This window comes from Poecilia reticulata, chromosome 18 (genome assembly GCF_904066995.2).
Source record: "Poecilia reticulata chromosome 18, P_reticulata-male-v2, whole genome shotgun sequence".
In the NCBI taxonomy this organism is placed as follows: Eukaryota; Metazoa; Chordata; class Actinopteri; order Cyprinodontiformes; family Poeciliidae; genus Poecilia; species Poecilia reticulata.
In genome coordinates, this window is record NC_088847.1 from 9,551,204 (window position 1) to 9,568,559 (window position 17,356).

General features: G+C 37.5%; 2 protein-coding genes across 3 annotated transcripts; both read left to right on the top strand.

The window, feature by feature from the left end:
* The first annotated feature begins 341 nt into the window (after nt 1-341).
* On the top strand, nt 342-8,621 carry LOC103480267 (Fc receptor-like protein 5). Of its 2 annotated transcripts, XM_081599639.1 has the most exons (12): nt 342-2,253; nt 2,941-2,988; nt 3,171-3,428; nt 3,941-4,243; nt 4,856-5,119; nt 5,799-6,047; nt 6,166-6,271; nt 6,363-6,454; nt 6,724-6,774; nt 6,966-7,016; nt 7,365-7,422; nt 7,577-8,621. In XM_081599639.1, the coding sequence occupies exons 1-11, from the start codon at nt 2,217-2,219 to the stop codon at nt 7,382-7,384; spliced, it is 1,479 nt and encodes a 492-aa protein (XP_081455765.1). In that variant the 5' UTR covers nt 342-2,216; the 3' UTR covers nt 7,385-7,422; nt 7,577-8,621. The 2 variants fall into 2 exon arrangements, with proteins under 2 accessions (XP_081455765.1, XP_081455766.1); XM_081599640.1 differs by lacking the exon at nt 6,724-6,774.
* Nucleotides 8,622-8,746: 125 nt separating this feature from the next.
* On the top strand, nt 8,747-15,409 carry tmem185 (transmembrane protein 185). The gene is made up of 7 exons (XM_008435121.3): nt 8,747-8,949; nt 10,042-10,218; nt 11,730-11,937; nt 12,180-12,263; nt 12,711-12,887; nt 13,579-13,702; nt 13,856-15,409. The coding sequence occupies exons 1-7, from the start codon at nt 8,912-8,914 to the stop codon at nt 14,104-14,106; spliced, it is 1,059 nt and encodes a 352-aa protein (XP_008433343.1). The 5' UTR covers nt 8,747-8,911; the 3' UTR covers nt 14,107-15,409.
* The last annotated feature ends 1,947 nt before the right edge of the window (nt 15,410-17,356 follow it).

The window sequence follows — 17,356 nt, forward strand, 5'->3', positions numbered from 1 at the left end:
GTGTGAATCGTTGTTGTGTTTCAACTGTGTGAGAAAAGTTTTAAGAAGTTTCGGTGCTTGCCCATATGGAAACTAAAAATCCCAGGTAGTTGCCAAACAGTTTCCACAAAAATACCGTAGAGTAAACAAGGTAATTTTTTTGATGCAATTAAAACTGTTAAAGCAAAAGTGAAACAAACATTTTTAAAAGGACAAAAGAGAATAAAACGATCTTTGTAAGATCTACTTTTCTTTAAGGCTTGTCATCATGAAAATGTATATATATATATATATATATATATATATATATATATATATATATATATATATATATATATTAACCACTGTTATTGCCCCCAAATTGTAGTTTCCATTTTGCATCACGAGGTGGCAGCAAATAACTTTTTTTTTTCAATCAAAAATGTCGCGTCTCAGTCCAGATCATTCATGTCTATGGTTTAGATAGTATCTGAGGGACATTTCTGATTAGTATCCCTGGAACCAATTTAAGTTAAATAAAGCATTTTTAATTATGTATTTTTTCCCCAATTCCTCCAGTTCTATCAATATGGAGGAAATGGGTATAAAAGAATATTATTAATCCAAGTATCAAAAGTGAAGCCTTTGCAAATGACTAAATCCCAGTCTGACTAGGATTACATTTGATTCTTTGAACATGTATTTTTGTATGTTAAACAAGTTCTATTCATAATTAATTGATCTCTCTAAATCGTCCTTACATGTCAGTGTGTCCATATATGGTAGTCTTTATTGTGTGTTGCCATGCTTCCCTGCAATGGACTGTCCAACCCACAGTGTCCACCTCTTGCCCAATAACTGCTATATATTTTTTTGCCACATGAGCAATCAAACAAGCAGTGATCAGACCACATCGGGCCGACTAAACCCAAGGTAAGCTCTTTGCAGACAAGATCAGATTCTTTCATAAACGCAAACGAGGCTGCCATATTTTTCCCTCTTTATTAGAAAATCCAGATTTTTCAAATCTGCCAGACTGGTAACAAAGACCAAATGAGGCTTAGGACGGAGTCAATAGTGATGAATGAATTCATTTTAAGCTCTGAAGTTTAGAAAAACAGGTTTGTGGCCAAAAGAGTGAACAACAAATTAAATCTACAGCCTTCATTGCAATCATTCACTCTAGAGTTTAACATACTCCTTCTGTTTAATCGTCTTATCACTCTTCTTTCTCATACTGGGATTTTATTGGAATTTGTTTGCAGATAGGGTGTTGCATGCTACTTTGTTTGACCTGGAACATCAGAGACAGAAATTAACAATTTTGATTCAGTGACTCAAACCATAATCCATTGTCATCTGCACCTCATATATTGAAACACTACTGGGACGCTGCAGTTTGTCTTACTTGCAACGTGGGGCCAACCAGATTAGCCATCTTGTGACATAGCTCTTGTTCACGGAAACAAGATCAGATTGATTGGTACTCCCACAAGTCTCACGTTTACCAACTGCCCCCTTCTGCCCACGCAAACTATGCTTAGACAGATTTTATGTGCTGATAAACTTCCCAATAGTCGTTAGCTTTGTTGCCATGCAGCAAGACGTTCCTAAGTTTAAATGGCGGTCTGGGGTATTCCTGCATCGGTTTTTCATTTACTCCTTGTAATTTCCCTCCCAATTTCCTCCAACAGTCCAAAAATGATTTGGTCTATTTGGTGAGTGGGCACCTTATGTGTTCTGGGTGTTGGGGTGGGTGGGTCTGCATCAGTTAACACGCCAAGGTTGTTCTGCTCTGTTTGTGGTGGCGGAGTGAGTGGTGGACGGAGGAAGTTGCTGTTTCAGAAGGTGTCTCAGAAGAAAATTCACTCATCGAACTAAAAAGATGCAAAATAAAATGTAGACTGGACGAATAGTGCTTTAGAAACGGTCACACAGCAAATGTTTTTGTGCGCAAAAATCAGCGTAGCACTTCTTTGTATGAGAGCAATAGAAAAACAGCAATTTGCACTAGAAAGTGGTGCCTTCTTGGAAGCCGACGCCGAATCTTGTGCACAACACGGGTTAAGACATCGCTGCAGTGGACAGGAAATGCAAACCACCATCAACTGCTGCAAACAGGCTTGCTGTGGTGTGGTGTGAAGTTTGTGTAGAAGGTGCGGAAACACACAGAGGGGATACTGAGAGGTAAAAGTATGATTTCATGTAATATGTGCACATATTAGGCTCAGCTTCTAGAAGCCGTTCTGGATGCAAGGATGAGGCACAGTCTGCTCTGCATGCTGGGATATTTCTGTAAGTACATCACTGACTTTCTAAAATGTTTCTTCATGATGCCAAGTCACTGAGTGTCTCTATTAAGATCTGACGGCAATGAAAACAGAACACCCAGGTCTTTGCCCTCTTATTGGAGTCACCATCGTTGCAGCTGTTCCAACAATGCTCTCTTTATAATTTCTCTAAAATGTACCATGTTTACACATCATCATATTGCTGAACAATGTGTCCGGAACAACGTGTGCTTCTGTTTGAGCCGATTTACTGATTCTCAAGACCCTCTACGTGTCAGTTTTTATGTTCAGATGACTACAGAGGGACGTAAACGTCCTGTTATTTTGTTCCCAACTCTCTAAGTTATCATGGATATATTTTTGTGTTTTACCTCACATGTCATCTGTTTTCACAGACTCATTTAAAAAGTTAGAATATTCCTGAAAAGCCTACCTACTCCTGGAACTTTATCACAAAGTGAAACATGCTATATAGATTATTAGATACAAGGTTGGACGTTTGAAAACCTTTATCTCTATTAATTTTGGTGAATGGGTAAGATTCTGTTGATCAAACATTAGTTCTGTTGATTCGGATTAAATCAGAGCGCAGTCCAACGTGGTTAAGTCTCAGTTCAGATTACAAACATTTTATCAGATTTGTTCTAAGCATCAGTGATTGAAGATGTTCTCATGGTTTTTCAACCTGCAGGTATCAAAGCAACTCTGACAGCAGACAGAACAACGACACTAGCAGAGGGTAAGATAAGATAAGATAAGATAAGATAAGATAAGATAAGATAAGATAAAGTTCTATAAAAGTGAATTCATTCGTAAGAAAGAAGATGCTTAGATTGACATAATCATCGTAGACATTACACTGTCTCATTTTCAGTTTCGTTTTCAGACTCTTTTGCCTCCTAATCGTGTTTCTTGCTGCAGTTTCTCACAGGGTCTCAGTGATTCTCCATCCCAGCTGGCCTCAGATCTACAGAGAAGAGACAGTCATTTTGAGATGTCAGATCCAGGAAGCTGGAGGAACTGAGTGGACGTATGAATGGAAAACAACCAATAGAAAGTCTCTAATACCCTGTGAATACATGAACTTCTCAGCTACTGAGGCTCACAGTGGAGAATACAGCTGTAGAGGAAGAAGAGAAGGGTTTACACCATGGAGTGAAGTTATTAAACTGACTGTATGTAAGTTGGCTATCATTTAAATGAAAGTGGTCATTTATGCAATTTTTTTTGTCACTTGGACTAAATAGGTCTTAAAACAATTATAAAACCAAATTTGCTGCTCCCTCACTCAGCTCCTTCAGACTAGCCAACAGCAATTAGCAAACACCTGCTGAGGTCATTATAAGAGTTACTTATCAGTGCAACACTCCTACAAGTGTTAAATACTTTATGGAGAAGCATTGCTGAGGTGACGTGCTGAAGGCTAAGAGGTGGAAGAAGCAAGAGCTTCTTATACAGATGGAGGCTCAATTTCAAGGTGCTAAGTTGCTAAGTCAAACTTGTTTTAGGTCATGATTGATATATACTGCGTTTATAGAATGACCGAAGGTAACATATTCCTCGATTGTGCTATAAAATGGCACTGAGTGCCTGGAATACATAATACTGCCCATTTCAAATAGCCTTAGAGTGAAGAGATGAAAGGTGATGTGGAAAAATGTTTGACCCAGTTTCTAATCTCTCTCCATCAGCGTCTCCCCCTCAGCCTGTCCTCTCTGTGTCTCCATCATGGCTGAATCCTGGAGCCTCAGTGACTCTGAGCTGTGAGGTTCAACCTCAGGATGCAGGATGGAGGTTCTACTGGTATAAAGCTGTTCCTGATCCATTCAGCCGCTACACCTATGAGCTGCTTCCTGGCAGCACCAATGGTACCGAGCAGAACTCCTTCATCATTAATGGACCGACTCGCACAGCAGGATTTGGGTGCAGAGCAGGAAGAGGAGAACCAAAGTTTTACACTTATTACAGTGAACCAAAGTTTATCTGGTCTGCAGGTCAGTTTCTTTCTGTCTTTGCGCTCAATAAAAACAAGTTTCAGAGGTTTTTAGCCTGATCCAACATTTCTTTTTAGACGCTTCTTGAACTTTTATACAAATAAAAGATTCTGAAAATTCACTTCACTTAAGACACAACATTGGAAAGAAAAAATCTTTTTGATCATAGCCATCTGATGAATCATTCACATTATGGGATAATAAGCATGACTTACTCTGGATTCTTTCAGTTGGATTTAATCCTGTGTAACTTGACAAAAGCATGAGGCACATTTCTGTAGACTTCTGACAAACTCATACAGCTGATAAAAGAAAATCTAAAGAAGTTAGCATGCAGGAAATAAAATCAGCCATAAAGTTTAGAGCTGAATTAAAACATTGATCATGAGAAGCTGTTAAACTTTCACCTGCAAAATCCAACTTGGTAAAAGATGAAAAAACTATTTCTTCTTTGATAGTTTATTTCGCTTTAGAAGCACTGAAATATTTTTGGTCAACTTGCTGAAATGCTTACTGTAATCTTTACTACTACAAAAACAAAGCAAGGAGCCATTTTAGTGAAACATTTTAAAGATGTTTCTGATCTCAGATGAAATCCTGTCTCTTTTCCAGATCCTGGTCCAGCAGCTTCTCTCTCAGTGAATCCTGACAGAGTTCAACACTTCAGATCTGAATCTGTGTCTCTGAGCTGTGAGGGAAACTCTACTTGGAGAGTGATGAGGTTTACAGAAACAGGACAACTATCATACTGCTTCATCTGGGGGAAAATGACTGGAACTACATGCACCATTGACCCACATCGGTATCACAGTGGAGTTTACTGGTGTGAGTCTGGATCTGGAGAAACTAGCAACGCCATCAACATCACTGTACAGGGTAAAGATATGGCTTGTTATCTTTTCTTTGACATCTTTTTACGTTTTATCTTTGTGTCATAGCTTTGACCTACTTAAAGGTTGCCATCTCAACTGATTGGTGAGATAACAATCAGTTTTCATGGTCGCCATCTCGGCAGATGTGTGTTCATTGTTTCTCGTTGGTTTGACACATTTTCACCTTTTGCAAAGCAGCGAACACCGACGCCACTCAAGCAGTTCAGACTCCATTGTTTAACTGTGGTAGCCAAATGTTTGCTGTTCTCTGGTTATATTTTTGGTTTACATTGATGGTATTTTCAGTTTTCAGACAGTTTGAAAAGAAAAATGTTTGAATGTTTGATTTTAAAGCGTTTCTGATTTTGGATCCAATTCTTTTCAAAAAGGATAATTTATCACAGCCTATGCAGAAATACACATGAGCTACATGATACATGCCTTCCAACATATAAACCATGCCAGAGACAAAATTGGTTGGTATTTAGTACCTCATGAGACTTTTGCCTTTGATTTGTTGATATTTTGTTCATATCTGGCAACCTTTTTCAGATTATTCATTTTATTTTATTTTAATTGATTACTAAATGACATTTAAATAAAAATGTTATTAGTGATGAATTTTACAAGAAAATGGCACTGTAAAAAACACTGACCATCTTTAATCTCTGATTGTTTTACAGATGATTCTTCTGCTCCTCTCCTGCTGAGTCCTGTTCATCCTGTGACTGAAGGAGATCCTGTTACTCTGAGCTGCAGAGATAAAAAACAAAATCTTCTCTCTGGTGTGTTTTTCTATCACAATGATAAACTCATCCAGAATGATGGCAGAGGGGAGCTGAATATCTCTGCAGTGTCAAAGTCAGATGAAGGTTTCTACAAATGTCAACATTCAGGAAAAGATTCACCAAGGAGCTGGATGTCTGTTAGAGGTGAGGAGGAGGAAAATGTTTGATTTGTTTTAGTAACGTAAACGGTTAAGTGCATTTGTTTTGATATGCTACAGATTTTTGACAGTTTTTTTGTTTCAATTTTTCTTATTTCCACAAGCTGTGTCCGGTCCCGTCAGCTCTTTACGTCTAGTGCTGCTGATCATTGGACCAATTAGTGGAATCCTTCTCATAATTCTCCTGCTCTCGTTGTGGCGCTGCACCAGGTCAGCTGGAGATTTATGTCCTCTCATTATAAATATGCAGCAAAAAAAAAATCCTTTCTTTCATTGATAAAAAACCCTTTCATACTTTCAGATTGTTTCTGACAGAGAGGCGCAGTCAGAGCTCCACCACCAGCCATGCAGCACATCAGTCTGGAAGTCAGGTTTACAGCGCTCTGCTGCAGGGTTGGTCACAGAATTAACTGCATTCGTATTTTGACTTATTATTTTTCTCTTTACGGGGATTCAGTTTCACACAAAAAAAAAAGACTCAGACAGTTCACGCTTCATAAAAAAAAAACAACCCTGAAATTGTCAGGAAAGGCTTTAGCTGCATTGGAAATCGCAATAATGCAGATATTTTTTAGATTTTTTAGGGGGAAAATAATAGATGTCTTTGTTACAACTGCATCACATCAGAACTTTAGCCTTGACACTTTTCTTACTTATTATAGGTGACACACCTCTTTATGAAAAAATTGAAACTTGCAAAGCCACTGGAAATGGTAAGATATTTTTTTTAGAACAGAGCTGCTACAACTTGGGAAACTCATTAAATGCAATTGGTATAAGTCCAGAATTTTGTCAGACATTCTTCAATCCCAAGGTTTTAAACATATAACAACAAAAAGAAAAAAAAAGAAAAGTTTTGGAGATTTTGAAGCATGAACTTTTATTTATATTGTGATTTTAACAGGAAGGCCTCGTCATCCAGAGGAAGATTGTCTGTACGTTAATGCGAAACCAGGTAAACATCTGCTTTCCTTAAACCATGTTCCCTTAAGAAACACCAAAATAAAATGTTTCAAACATTGTTACATGCACGTGAACAAAATGTCAAATGAAGAATCTTTTCTGTAAGCTTTAAATTCTGAGTTTTTAAACATAAACGTCTCTGAATTTAGTTAACGCTACAGGTTTGTCTCTTTTGCTGGGAAAATGTCCGTGCCACATTTGGAAGTTCCACTAAACGTTATGTTTAGTAGTTATAAATAAATTGACTACATCCAAGCTGTTTATTCTGCAACAACACTGTGTCAGTGCTGTTTTTTTATTTTTATTTTTAATTTTTATAACATTGGTATCTGCTTTCCAGTGGTTTCCTGTGAAGGTTAAAACTATCAACCAGAACAAAGGAAAGAACAACAGAGAAGGTAAACAATATCTTTCATTTGGTGTCTCTATTGTTCTGTATGTGTCTTTTGGATCAACTGAAAAACATCTTTTAGTAACTTTAAACTAAACCTGCTTTTAATAGACAATATTTTACATATTGTGACATGTAAAATGTATGCTGGCTGTTTGCAGGAAGGTGGAGTCCAGCAGTAACGGATGCTGCAGTTTATTCTACGATGTGGATGCAGCTGCCATGCAGGCTGCAGGCTTGTTTGTTCTGCAACAGCTAAACTAACCAGATTTATAAAACATAAAAAGTTAAAACACATTCATCACTGGTTGTGATGCTTAGTGAAGTTCTGCAGATTTAATGTGGTAATGATTTATTGTTTTTATGTTTACATAAATAACGCGTTTGGCGGTTAGTTTCCTAAAGAAGTACTTGTAATTAAGTTAAGGAGCTACAGCAGAATCTTGGCAGGACTCCGATGAAAGTCACAAACTATGTTTTTACTCCTACGGTGGCAGTTGTAGACTTTACTGAGTTTGCAATAAATTCAGCTTTAGTGTTGTGCGACTGTCTTCAGAGCTATTGTGTCAAAGCGCATGTGTTGTAGTGTGCAAAACATCACTGAGAATGTTTAAAAAATGTTTTATAATATAATTATGACGTATTACTGCTCCTCTTGAATGAAATCTCCTATCTGCTGAGACTTTTATGCTAATTAGAGGTCAATAACCCCTGGGCATTACAGCCATGTGTACCTTACTCTGGTCCAACATGAATTACTATTAGTTTTACTTTAACATTTTGTTTTTGTCTTGAATATGTTTTTTACATATTTGCTATGTATTAATATTTCTTCCTTTTTTTTTGAATTTGCACATAACTGTATATTTCTATTTGTTAGTATCATTTTGAAACAACAAATCATATGCTGCGGACTCAAAACAAATACTCAAGTACTCAGCACTTAAGCAGCATTTTTACAAACTACTTTTGTACTCTTTTTTTTGGTTGGAGGATTTGATTTGAGGACTTAATGAGCAATGATTAGTGTGCCTTAATAACAGGAGTGGAACCAGATTTAATGTATTCAACAGCACTGAATCATGATCAAGATCTAGTATACTGTTAGAAATATGAGAATGTAAAAGGTAACTTTTTCCAAACCAGAAAATAAAAGACAAAAATGTAATCCAGTCTTCTCTGCAATAAACGGAAATATATATATATTTTTTGTATGTCCCCACAGATTCGTCCATCTTACCAGCAGGTGGCAGTAATGTCTCAATTTCTTTTCTCCCCACAACGTCAATGAATAAGAAAGGTGACGTCATATCCCGTGAGATGGTCGTTGAGGGAGAAAAAAAACAAAACATAACACACTAAGTAATGAACCGAAGACCTAAGGCTGAGCTCTCCCACAAATTACAATGTGTAGCATTCAGATTAGACACGGAGGTTTCCTCCAGGGGTGAGGAAGCTAACACCAGCTAGCTAGCCGACCGGCCCTGTTGTTCACCATGAATTTAAGAGGACTCTTTCAGGACTTCAATCCCAGGTAACGTTAGCTGCGAGCTAGCTTCAGCTATGGCATAGCTTCGGCTCTTATTCGCCGGAAAAATACTAAAAGAAAAACATGCGTGTCTGAGTTTTTAAGGTTCAGACACGCAGTACTATGATGCTGTTGCCCGCGTAGTCGCATAAAACAGTCTGAATAAAGTTGTCGAACCTAAATAAAAGTGTCCGGCTTTGAGCGGCCCGGTTAGCATGCTAATGTAAACAACGCAAAACGAATTTTGATCTGTGACCTTTCCTACGGCTGATAAATAGTTTATACATTACATTAGCACCGCTGTGGTTACTGACATTAAAGCAATGAGCTAAACTGACAACTTCATAAGCACCTTTTTAATTATGACGTTCATTATTATGTTGTCATAGTAATTAAGTGAAATCTAAACAAGACATTTAACATGCTTTACCAAAAGTATACCTACTTTGTGTAATGCTATTTTAAAGTACTTTTGAATGATAATGATGTCTATCATTATGCATTGATACCTGGGAAGTCATAAAAATAACTGAGATAAATCATCAATAAAAGAGAGTTAAGATCCCAAAGGGTATTGAGGCGCCTGTGTTCTTGTAATAAAAATAGATGCAAGCACAGCTTCTTACCTTGTTAGAAGTTTTAAATCTGAAGGATGACTATAATTGTGATAGAAGCTTTTAGAAATGTTCTGAATCTTATAAAACATTTTAATTGTTGTCTACTCATCTGAGATTGGGTCGTCAGATCATTTTCCAGCCAGTATCATATTTGATCAATCGTGTCATCTTCCAATAAAAAAAACAACTTTATTATTAGCTTTTTTTGTAATAAGAGTAGTTAGTTTTTTTTATATCATTGTCATGAGCTGCTCCTCACTAAAAAAAAAAAAAATCCACGCAGCAATTAAAGACAGGAAAGTTAGAAGGCTGGTCGATTGAAAATAAAGTTGCAATAATCAAGATTCTTTCAAGTTTTTCATCCTACATTTTTTTTTTCAATTTCCAGATCTTAGATTTTTGGAAAACTGATTTATTATTATTTTTTGGTTTTCTTCTCACGTTCTTGTCACGTCTCCTGTCGCCCTCTCGGTTGCTGCAGTAAGTTCCTGATCTACTCCTGCCTGCTGCTGTTCTCCGTGTTGCTGTCCCTGAGGCTGGACGGGGTCATTCAGTGGAGCTACTGGGCCGTGTTTACCCCAATATGGCTGTGGAAACTGTTGGTGATCATCGGGGCCTCCGTGGGCACCGGAGTGTGGGCCCACAACCCTCAGTACAGGTAGACACACACACAAACACACAGAGATACACACATGACCTCTGGCGTAAGCTGTTTGTTTACATCTGATCTCTCTTGTTTGTTTAGATGTTGTTTGTAATCCATGTTATTGAAATATATTAAAAAGAAGCTACCATGTTACAAATGTCTCATGATCAATAAGCTCTTCCTGGATTTGTCACCATTACTTGGCAGAAAAAAACAAAGAATAATTTTAGTCAGCTGAGTTTTTTTGGCTCCTCCTCTTGACATATTTGACCACACCTTTGACTCAGCAGTCAGGTTTTCTACTTCCTCCAAATGAAAAATGAACTTCCCATTAAGTTATTCATTCTTTTTGGGTTGAATTACAGTCCCGGGAGGACAAACTGTTTTGGCCTTCAAAGTACGTTCTCGATACTAAGTGTAACAGTTATGGGCTACGCAGCTAACTGCGGCTACAAAAGCAGCATCAGAAGATGGTTCTTGAAGGAGCATGAGGTGTGAATGAAGACACAATCACCGTTTTAGTTTTGGTGTTTTTGTATTGATGATAGGGGGGGAAAAAAAACAACAAACAATTACAAATACACAATGAGGGTCAAATTAATTCAAAATAAATCAATTCAAAAGATTAGAGTTCTTGTCCTTAGCTCGCCATCCTTTGCTCAGAAGAGGATTTGAGAATCTGATCCATCAAATAAAACCCAACCTAAAAGGCCAAAAAAAAACCCATTAGGCGGTTTATCAACAATAAGTATGTGCAAACACACAAATGCAATAAATATCAAATTCAAATGCAATAATTAAACTAAACATTTCAGTCAGGTTAACTTAACCATAATTTAAATAAACAAAAAGAATAATCATATTTCAAACTAATCCATTTAAGGTTAAAGTTGAAATCAAAGTTCACTTTCAAAATATCAATCAAGAGAAAATAAATTAACTCAAAATACTCAAGCAGTGTGAGGAAAAAGAAAATAAATATACTGCGCAATATCAATTTAAATGTAGCTACATCCTATTTTCAATCAATTTCATTACAAAGTAATGAAATTGGAAAAGAAATCTTGCACAAACTATCATTACCTTTGAGCAGAGAGTGCTAGACTGCGATCAGCTGTGAATCCCGGTGACAGCCCAGGTAACAACTGCCACAGTTCTAATAAAACAATGCTCCAATGAGCATCGAGCAAACTTTCATGCTGAACAATACTGCTATCAAACAAGCAAACTCACCAATAGTTCAAATCAGTTTCAGAGATTTGGGTGAATTTTCCAAGGAGAGATGATCAGCAAGACGCCAACAGCCAGTCACAATCACAGTGGAACAGGTGGTGTTTTAAACTGCGCTGAGGCGGGGCTTTAAATAAGTTGAAGAGTTTGGGGCAAGACAGGAAGTGGGCCCGTAAAAATAAAAGTCTGACTAATTGACTAATTACGGGTTACATAAGCATAATTATCAGTGGGGTTGAATATCAGCGTTATCATGATGATGATGATGTTTCATTTTGCGCGTCGTCCCTCAGGGCTGAAGGGGAGACGTGCGTGGAGTTCAAGGCCATGCTGATAGCGGTGGGGCTGCACGTCCTGCTGCTGATGTTCGAGGTGTTGGTGTGCGACCGCGTGGAGAAGGGCAAATACTTGTGGCTCCTCGTCTTCATGCCGCTCTTCTTCGTGTCGCCCGTTTCCGTAGCAGCGTGCGTCTGGGGCTTCAGACACGATCGCTCCCTTGAGGTCAGGAGAACTAACACACACATACACACACACACACACGCACGCAGCTCAAGCAGCAAAATAATTCTGTTTAAGCACAAATCTGCAAAATTCTGTATCTGTGCTATTAATTATTTGTGTATTTGGCACAAAATGTTCAACAGATCTCTTACTTTAGGGGGGAAAATGTGAAACTTAAATCATTTTTTTCCCCGTGTAATACTATCAGAATATGCTGATGACAACTTCCTGTTTCTCCTCAGCTGGAGGTGCTTTGTTCTGTAAATATCCTGCAGTTCATCTTCATCGCTCTGAAGTTGGATGACATCATAAGGTGGCCTTGGCTGGTGAGGAACACCTGACACACACTTCCTGTTGTTTCACAAACTAAATCAAAATATAAACCTTTTATTTTATTCATTTGCTCAATCAGACCCAGCGTTTCTTGTTTTAGGTCAGTTAATTTCTGTTTGCTAAATGCCACAATCATAAAATAAAATATTAGACATTTGTCTTCAAAATTAGAAGTTTACATGCAGGGCATTTAGTAAACATAAATAATTGAGGTAATTCTAACTGGCCTAAAACAACAAATGTTTGATCTGATCTCAGACAGTGAGAACTAACATGTATGTAAACTTCTGGTTTCAGCTCCACTGAAGTTATGCACAACTCTGTTTATGTGTCACAGCATGAAGAAATCTGGACAGAAAGAAATAATTGAGTTATTTAATCCATCATTGTGTGATATTTTTTTGATAAAATGTCAGTGTGTGTGTGTGTGTGTCGTGCAGGTGGTGTGTGTCCCGCTGTGGATCCTCATGTCCTTCCTGTGCCTTGTCGTCCTCTACTACATCATCTGGTCAGTCCTCTTCCTCCGTTCCATAGACATCATCGCCGAGCAACGGCGCACGCACATCACCATGGCAATCAGCTGGATGACCATTGTTGTACCTCTTCTCACCTTTGAGGTGAGGGACCTCCAGTTTTACTCCCCATGACTGTGTCACACTGGGGTAAAAAAAGTTTCATAGAGTATTTTTAAATCCACATTATAGATGTGGATTCATTTCTGGTTCTAATACATTTTTTACATAAAAATATGAAGTCAGCCTGATGGCTTTCTAGCAAAATGCGAGAAAGTTGTGGAAATGAGCATGTGACAGAATTTATGTAAAAATAATGATATTGTCACTATTTGGGTCTAAATTGCCATAGCAACCTCAACATTTTAGTCAGTTTTTCATAGCGTTCCCAGATGTATCGCTATTTAATAATACAATTTGCCCTCTAAAAGACTAATAAATTTAAATTTTTAACAGAAAACTCCACACTGGACCTGGAAGATGTTTTAAATATGCAAAATAAAACACAACCAAATCAAATGAATAAAAAAGGAAATAAACCAACACAAAAACTAAACTATGCATTATAGTGCCCACAAGCAAAATTGCCCTTCAAAAAAACTACTAATCATCAGAAAGGAAATGATCGAGCTCACTTTGATTTATCATGCGATTAATATAATTGCTTTTTACGACTCTAACTTCACATACCAGAGGTTATAAAATATAGAATGTTTGGGTGTCGGAGTAAAGGGATCTGAATAGGAAAAACAATCCATAATTTTCATTTGGACTTAGATTTTTTTTATCCTTTTAGATCCTGTTGGTGTACAAGCTGGATAATCACAAGAGTCCGAGCTACGTGTGTGTGTTCGTCCCGCTGTGGCTCTCTCTGCTCACACTCATGGCCACCACCTTTGGACAGAAAGGAGGAAACCACTGTGAGTAAGAAACCACAGCCTTCTGACGCTAAAGCAACATTTTTAATTAGGTTTCCGATATTTTTGTGTGTGTAAATTTTAGATTTGTTCTTGCAAAGACATTTTTTTCAGTCCTATTCGGTTCGTCTGACTTTGTCGTTGCTCTCTCCTCAGGGTGGTTCGGCATCCGTAAGGACTTCTGCCACTTCCTGCTGGAGCTGCTGCCCTTCCTCAGGGAGTACGGCAACGTGTCCTACGACCTCCAGCGCAGCGAGGACCCCGAGGCGGTCGACGACCTGCCCGTCCCCGAGCCGCCGCCCAAGATCGCCCCCATGTTCCACAAGAAGACGGGCGTGGTGATCACTCAGAGCCCCGGGAAGTACTTCGTCCCGCCGCCGAAGCTCTGCATCGACATGCCCGACTAAACGCCGGCCGCGCCCGCAGCCGCCGGACTCTTGTTTTAAAAAAAGCAAAAACTATTAAAGCCAAAGCTGCAGAGGACACGGTGTACAGATTTATCTGCTGACCTGAAGGAGTCAGAGCGGCTACCTGAACCGAGCCGCGGCGCGCTGCTCCTGCGAAGGAGGCGGGGTCTGTTCAGAGCCGGCGGATCACAACTCCTCACTCTGGTTTCTTCAGGTGTCTGAAGACTCTTCCCTCATCTGTCTAGCAGCAAGTCGTCAAACTGACTGTTTTTTCGCCTCTCGGTGAAGTCACACTGTGTTGCTTATGTCTAATCTTGACGAACCTTTTGGTTTATTTGACTACAAAGATAATCTGAGATTAGGGTCTGCTTGAGGCCGAGTCGGGTCAGACTGGATTTGACTGAAACGTTTTCAGGGTTATTAAAAAAAAAAGAAAAAAAAAGAAAGATGCATCAGGTTGTGATGGGGGACCATTGGAAAGACTCTGTGGCTTCATATGGGATCAGTGTAGCTCTCGTTGTTATGTCTTTAATGGAGCCATAAATCAGACATGCATGGCTCCATTACAGAAATAAGAGGGTTAATTTAATAGTTTTATTCAGGTTTGTTTGATTGCAATGCTTGCATGTTGGTGTTTTCAAAAGAAAGTCACTGTAACCACACCAGATTCTTTACAAACCTTTATTTTTACTACATATGCACTTCTTCATTGAACTCACAATGATTGTTTTTGGTATTTTTTTTGTAGAAAAGAACTATTTCCAATTTGAAAATTTTCCAATCATAATTTTTGTTGTATTATTGAAAGAATGTTTTTTTGGTAAAGTTTTATTAACAAAAACCAGACAACAAATGGTTTGTTGCTACAGGAACAAGTTGTAAAAGTATTTTGGTTTATTTAACTATTTTAGTTTAGTTTAAAAAACTGACCACATTTTGGCCCATCGTGATACGTTTTCAATCTGGCATTTGATTTTAATATAACTTTGCTAGAGCTGCTGCACCAATCAATCAACATTTTGTGGCCAATTTTTCTTTATATATTTCTTCCTTTTTTTAAAAAAATTTTGATTTCTGAATTTAGTCAACCTTTGAACCACTGAAATTAGTTCTAGCCTGTCCTGATTACTTCTTTTCAGAAATATAAAATACACAATCCCAAAGAAAGTTTTTAAGATTTTAAAACAAGTCTTTACAGATGTTAAGCTGTAAATAGGACCTTATACAAGCATTCAGCATCTGAGACATCCCAAAGGCTGCCAACATTTCCAGATGCAGATTTTTCCAGAAGCTCAAGACGGGGGGGTAAAAAAGAGAGCAACATTACTGTAATATGTTCAGCCTTCTTGGTATCTGCTGAAAGTTTTGCTCTCTCTCATCTTTAGCCTAGTTAAACATGCAGACATGGCATAGGAAATTGTTTGCCAAACAGCTTATTGCATCTCTAATCTTCCTTTGACTTCATTTCAATCACCTCTCTGCTCCAATACTAAAAAAATAGTGAACTTTGACTCTTCTTCCCTCAGTAGCAGCATCCACACTAAACGCAACCTGTGAACACTTCAGTATGGTGCGTTCACTTATCAGAAAATGTTTGTATTTTGGAGTTTCACGCCAACCGTACGTTGGTTAGGGTTGCAAAGAGAGTTTGGTTACAGTGACTTGTTTTTTAATGACCAGGCAGGTATTGTTCTGAAATAAACCTGATTAAAAGTTGTTGTTTTTTTTTCATTAGGAGAAAATCAGAAATGGCACTTTGTTAAGAAGCACTGTAGGACTTCTTATGTTTTGTATACCTTCTTTTTTTTCTTTTTGTAAATACTACAGCTCGTGAAGTTTGGGACCAGAAGATTGAAATAAAATCAGTCCTACACTCCTACTCTGATCAGTCCAATGTAGCATCTGTGCAGATGGTTCAGACACTTTTCTTATTAAATCATTGGAACAAACGTCAGTTATCACATTTTTATTGCATCATTGGCATTTTCCCCTTCTACAGTTTGCCATATTTTAGCTGGTTTAATAATGTTTGTTTCAAATCATCTGACCAAATTAATATTTCTACAGATTTTATGTATCATTGCCCACTTAAGAAAAAAAAACTAAGATTTATCCATGCCCACCTTTTGTATGACCTGATTTTTTGGCAACTTTTTTTAAGTTGGAAAAAATAAACTATGGTAACTATAAAACCCACTAATCACTAGACACATTCACTGTCTGTATATTTATTTTTGAATTAAATAAAAAATGAAATAGTACTCGTATAAAAACATTCTTACTCTTATTTATCTTTGTTTTCCAGGGTGATGATTTAATAATATAGTTTTTTTACCCAGTAAAGACAATTTATTTTTGTTTTTTTTGTGCTAATTTTAGCGTTCTTTTCTACATTTCCAAGGCACATTTATCAGTTTTTTCTGTACTTTTGAAGTATTCGATGAACATCAGTTTTCTAAAATCAGCACTATATTTACAATTTTACATAAAATGTTCCAATATAGTTTATTACTGTCAGTGCCGTGCAGAGACCACTAAAGGGGCAGGTGCTCAAAAAAGGGCACATCTAACCGCATTTTAGAGCAGAATATTAAAGTCACACAGCTTTCAGAGTTTAATAAACAATTGTGAGATTTACAACTAGATTTAGTACATCTTAACATAAAAGCTGCCTTGTAATATTAAATATATTGTTCACCAGAGTTTGGGACTCGAGTCATTAAAATCACGACTTGAGACTTGACTTGGAAAAAAAATCCTCAAAGACTCGGACTTGGCTTTGACTTTCACACTATTGACTTGACTTGAAGCTCTTTACTTGAAAAGACTTGATATTTCACTCAAGTCAAAAATTTTAAAACACATTATTTATAAAGTGGCCCCATTAATTAATTTCCCTCATTCCGTACTAACAGGCTCAGACCGTCTCTCTCTTTTTCCACACTCCGTATGTATAGTGCGTAAGCTGCAACACAACCAATCAAATTAACAAGATTTAAAAATAACGGAAAAAAACTATGTAAACTATGATAATTTAATGCAAAGTTGGCATTTTTAATGGACTTTTAATGCAACCTTTAGATCAACTTTGCATTAAAAGTGTCATTATTTACCGAATGACACTTCATGACAGCAGTCATAAACATTCATAAAGACTTCTTTATATTCATGACAGGTGTTATGTCAATCTTATTCACAGTCCTTCAAATAAAGTGTTACCAAAAACCTTTTTTAATTAGAATCAAATTTT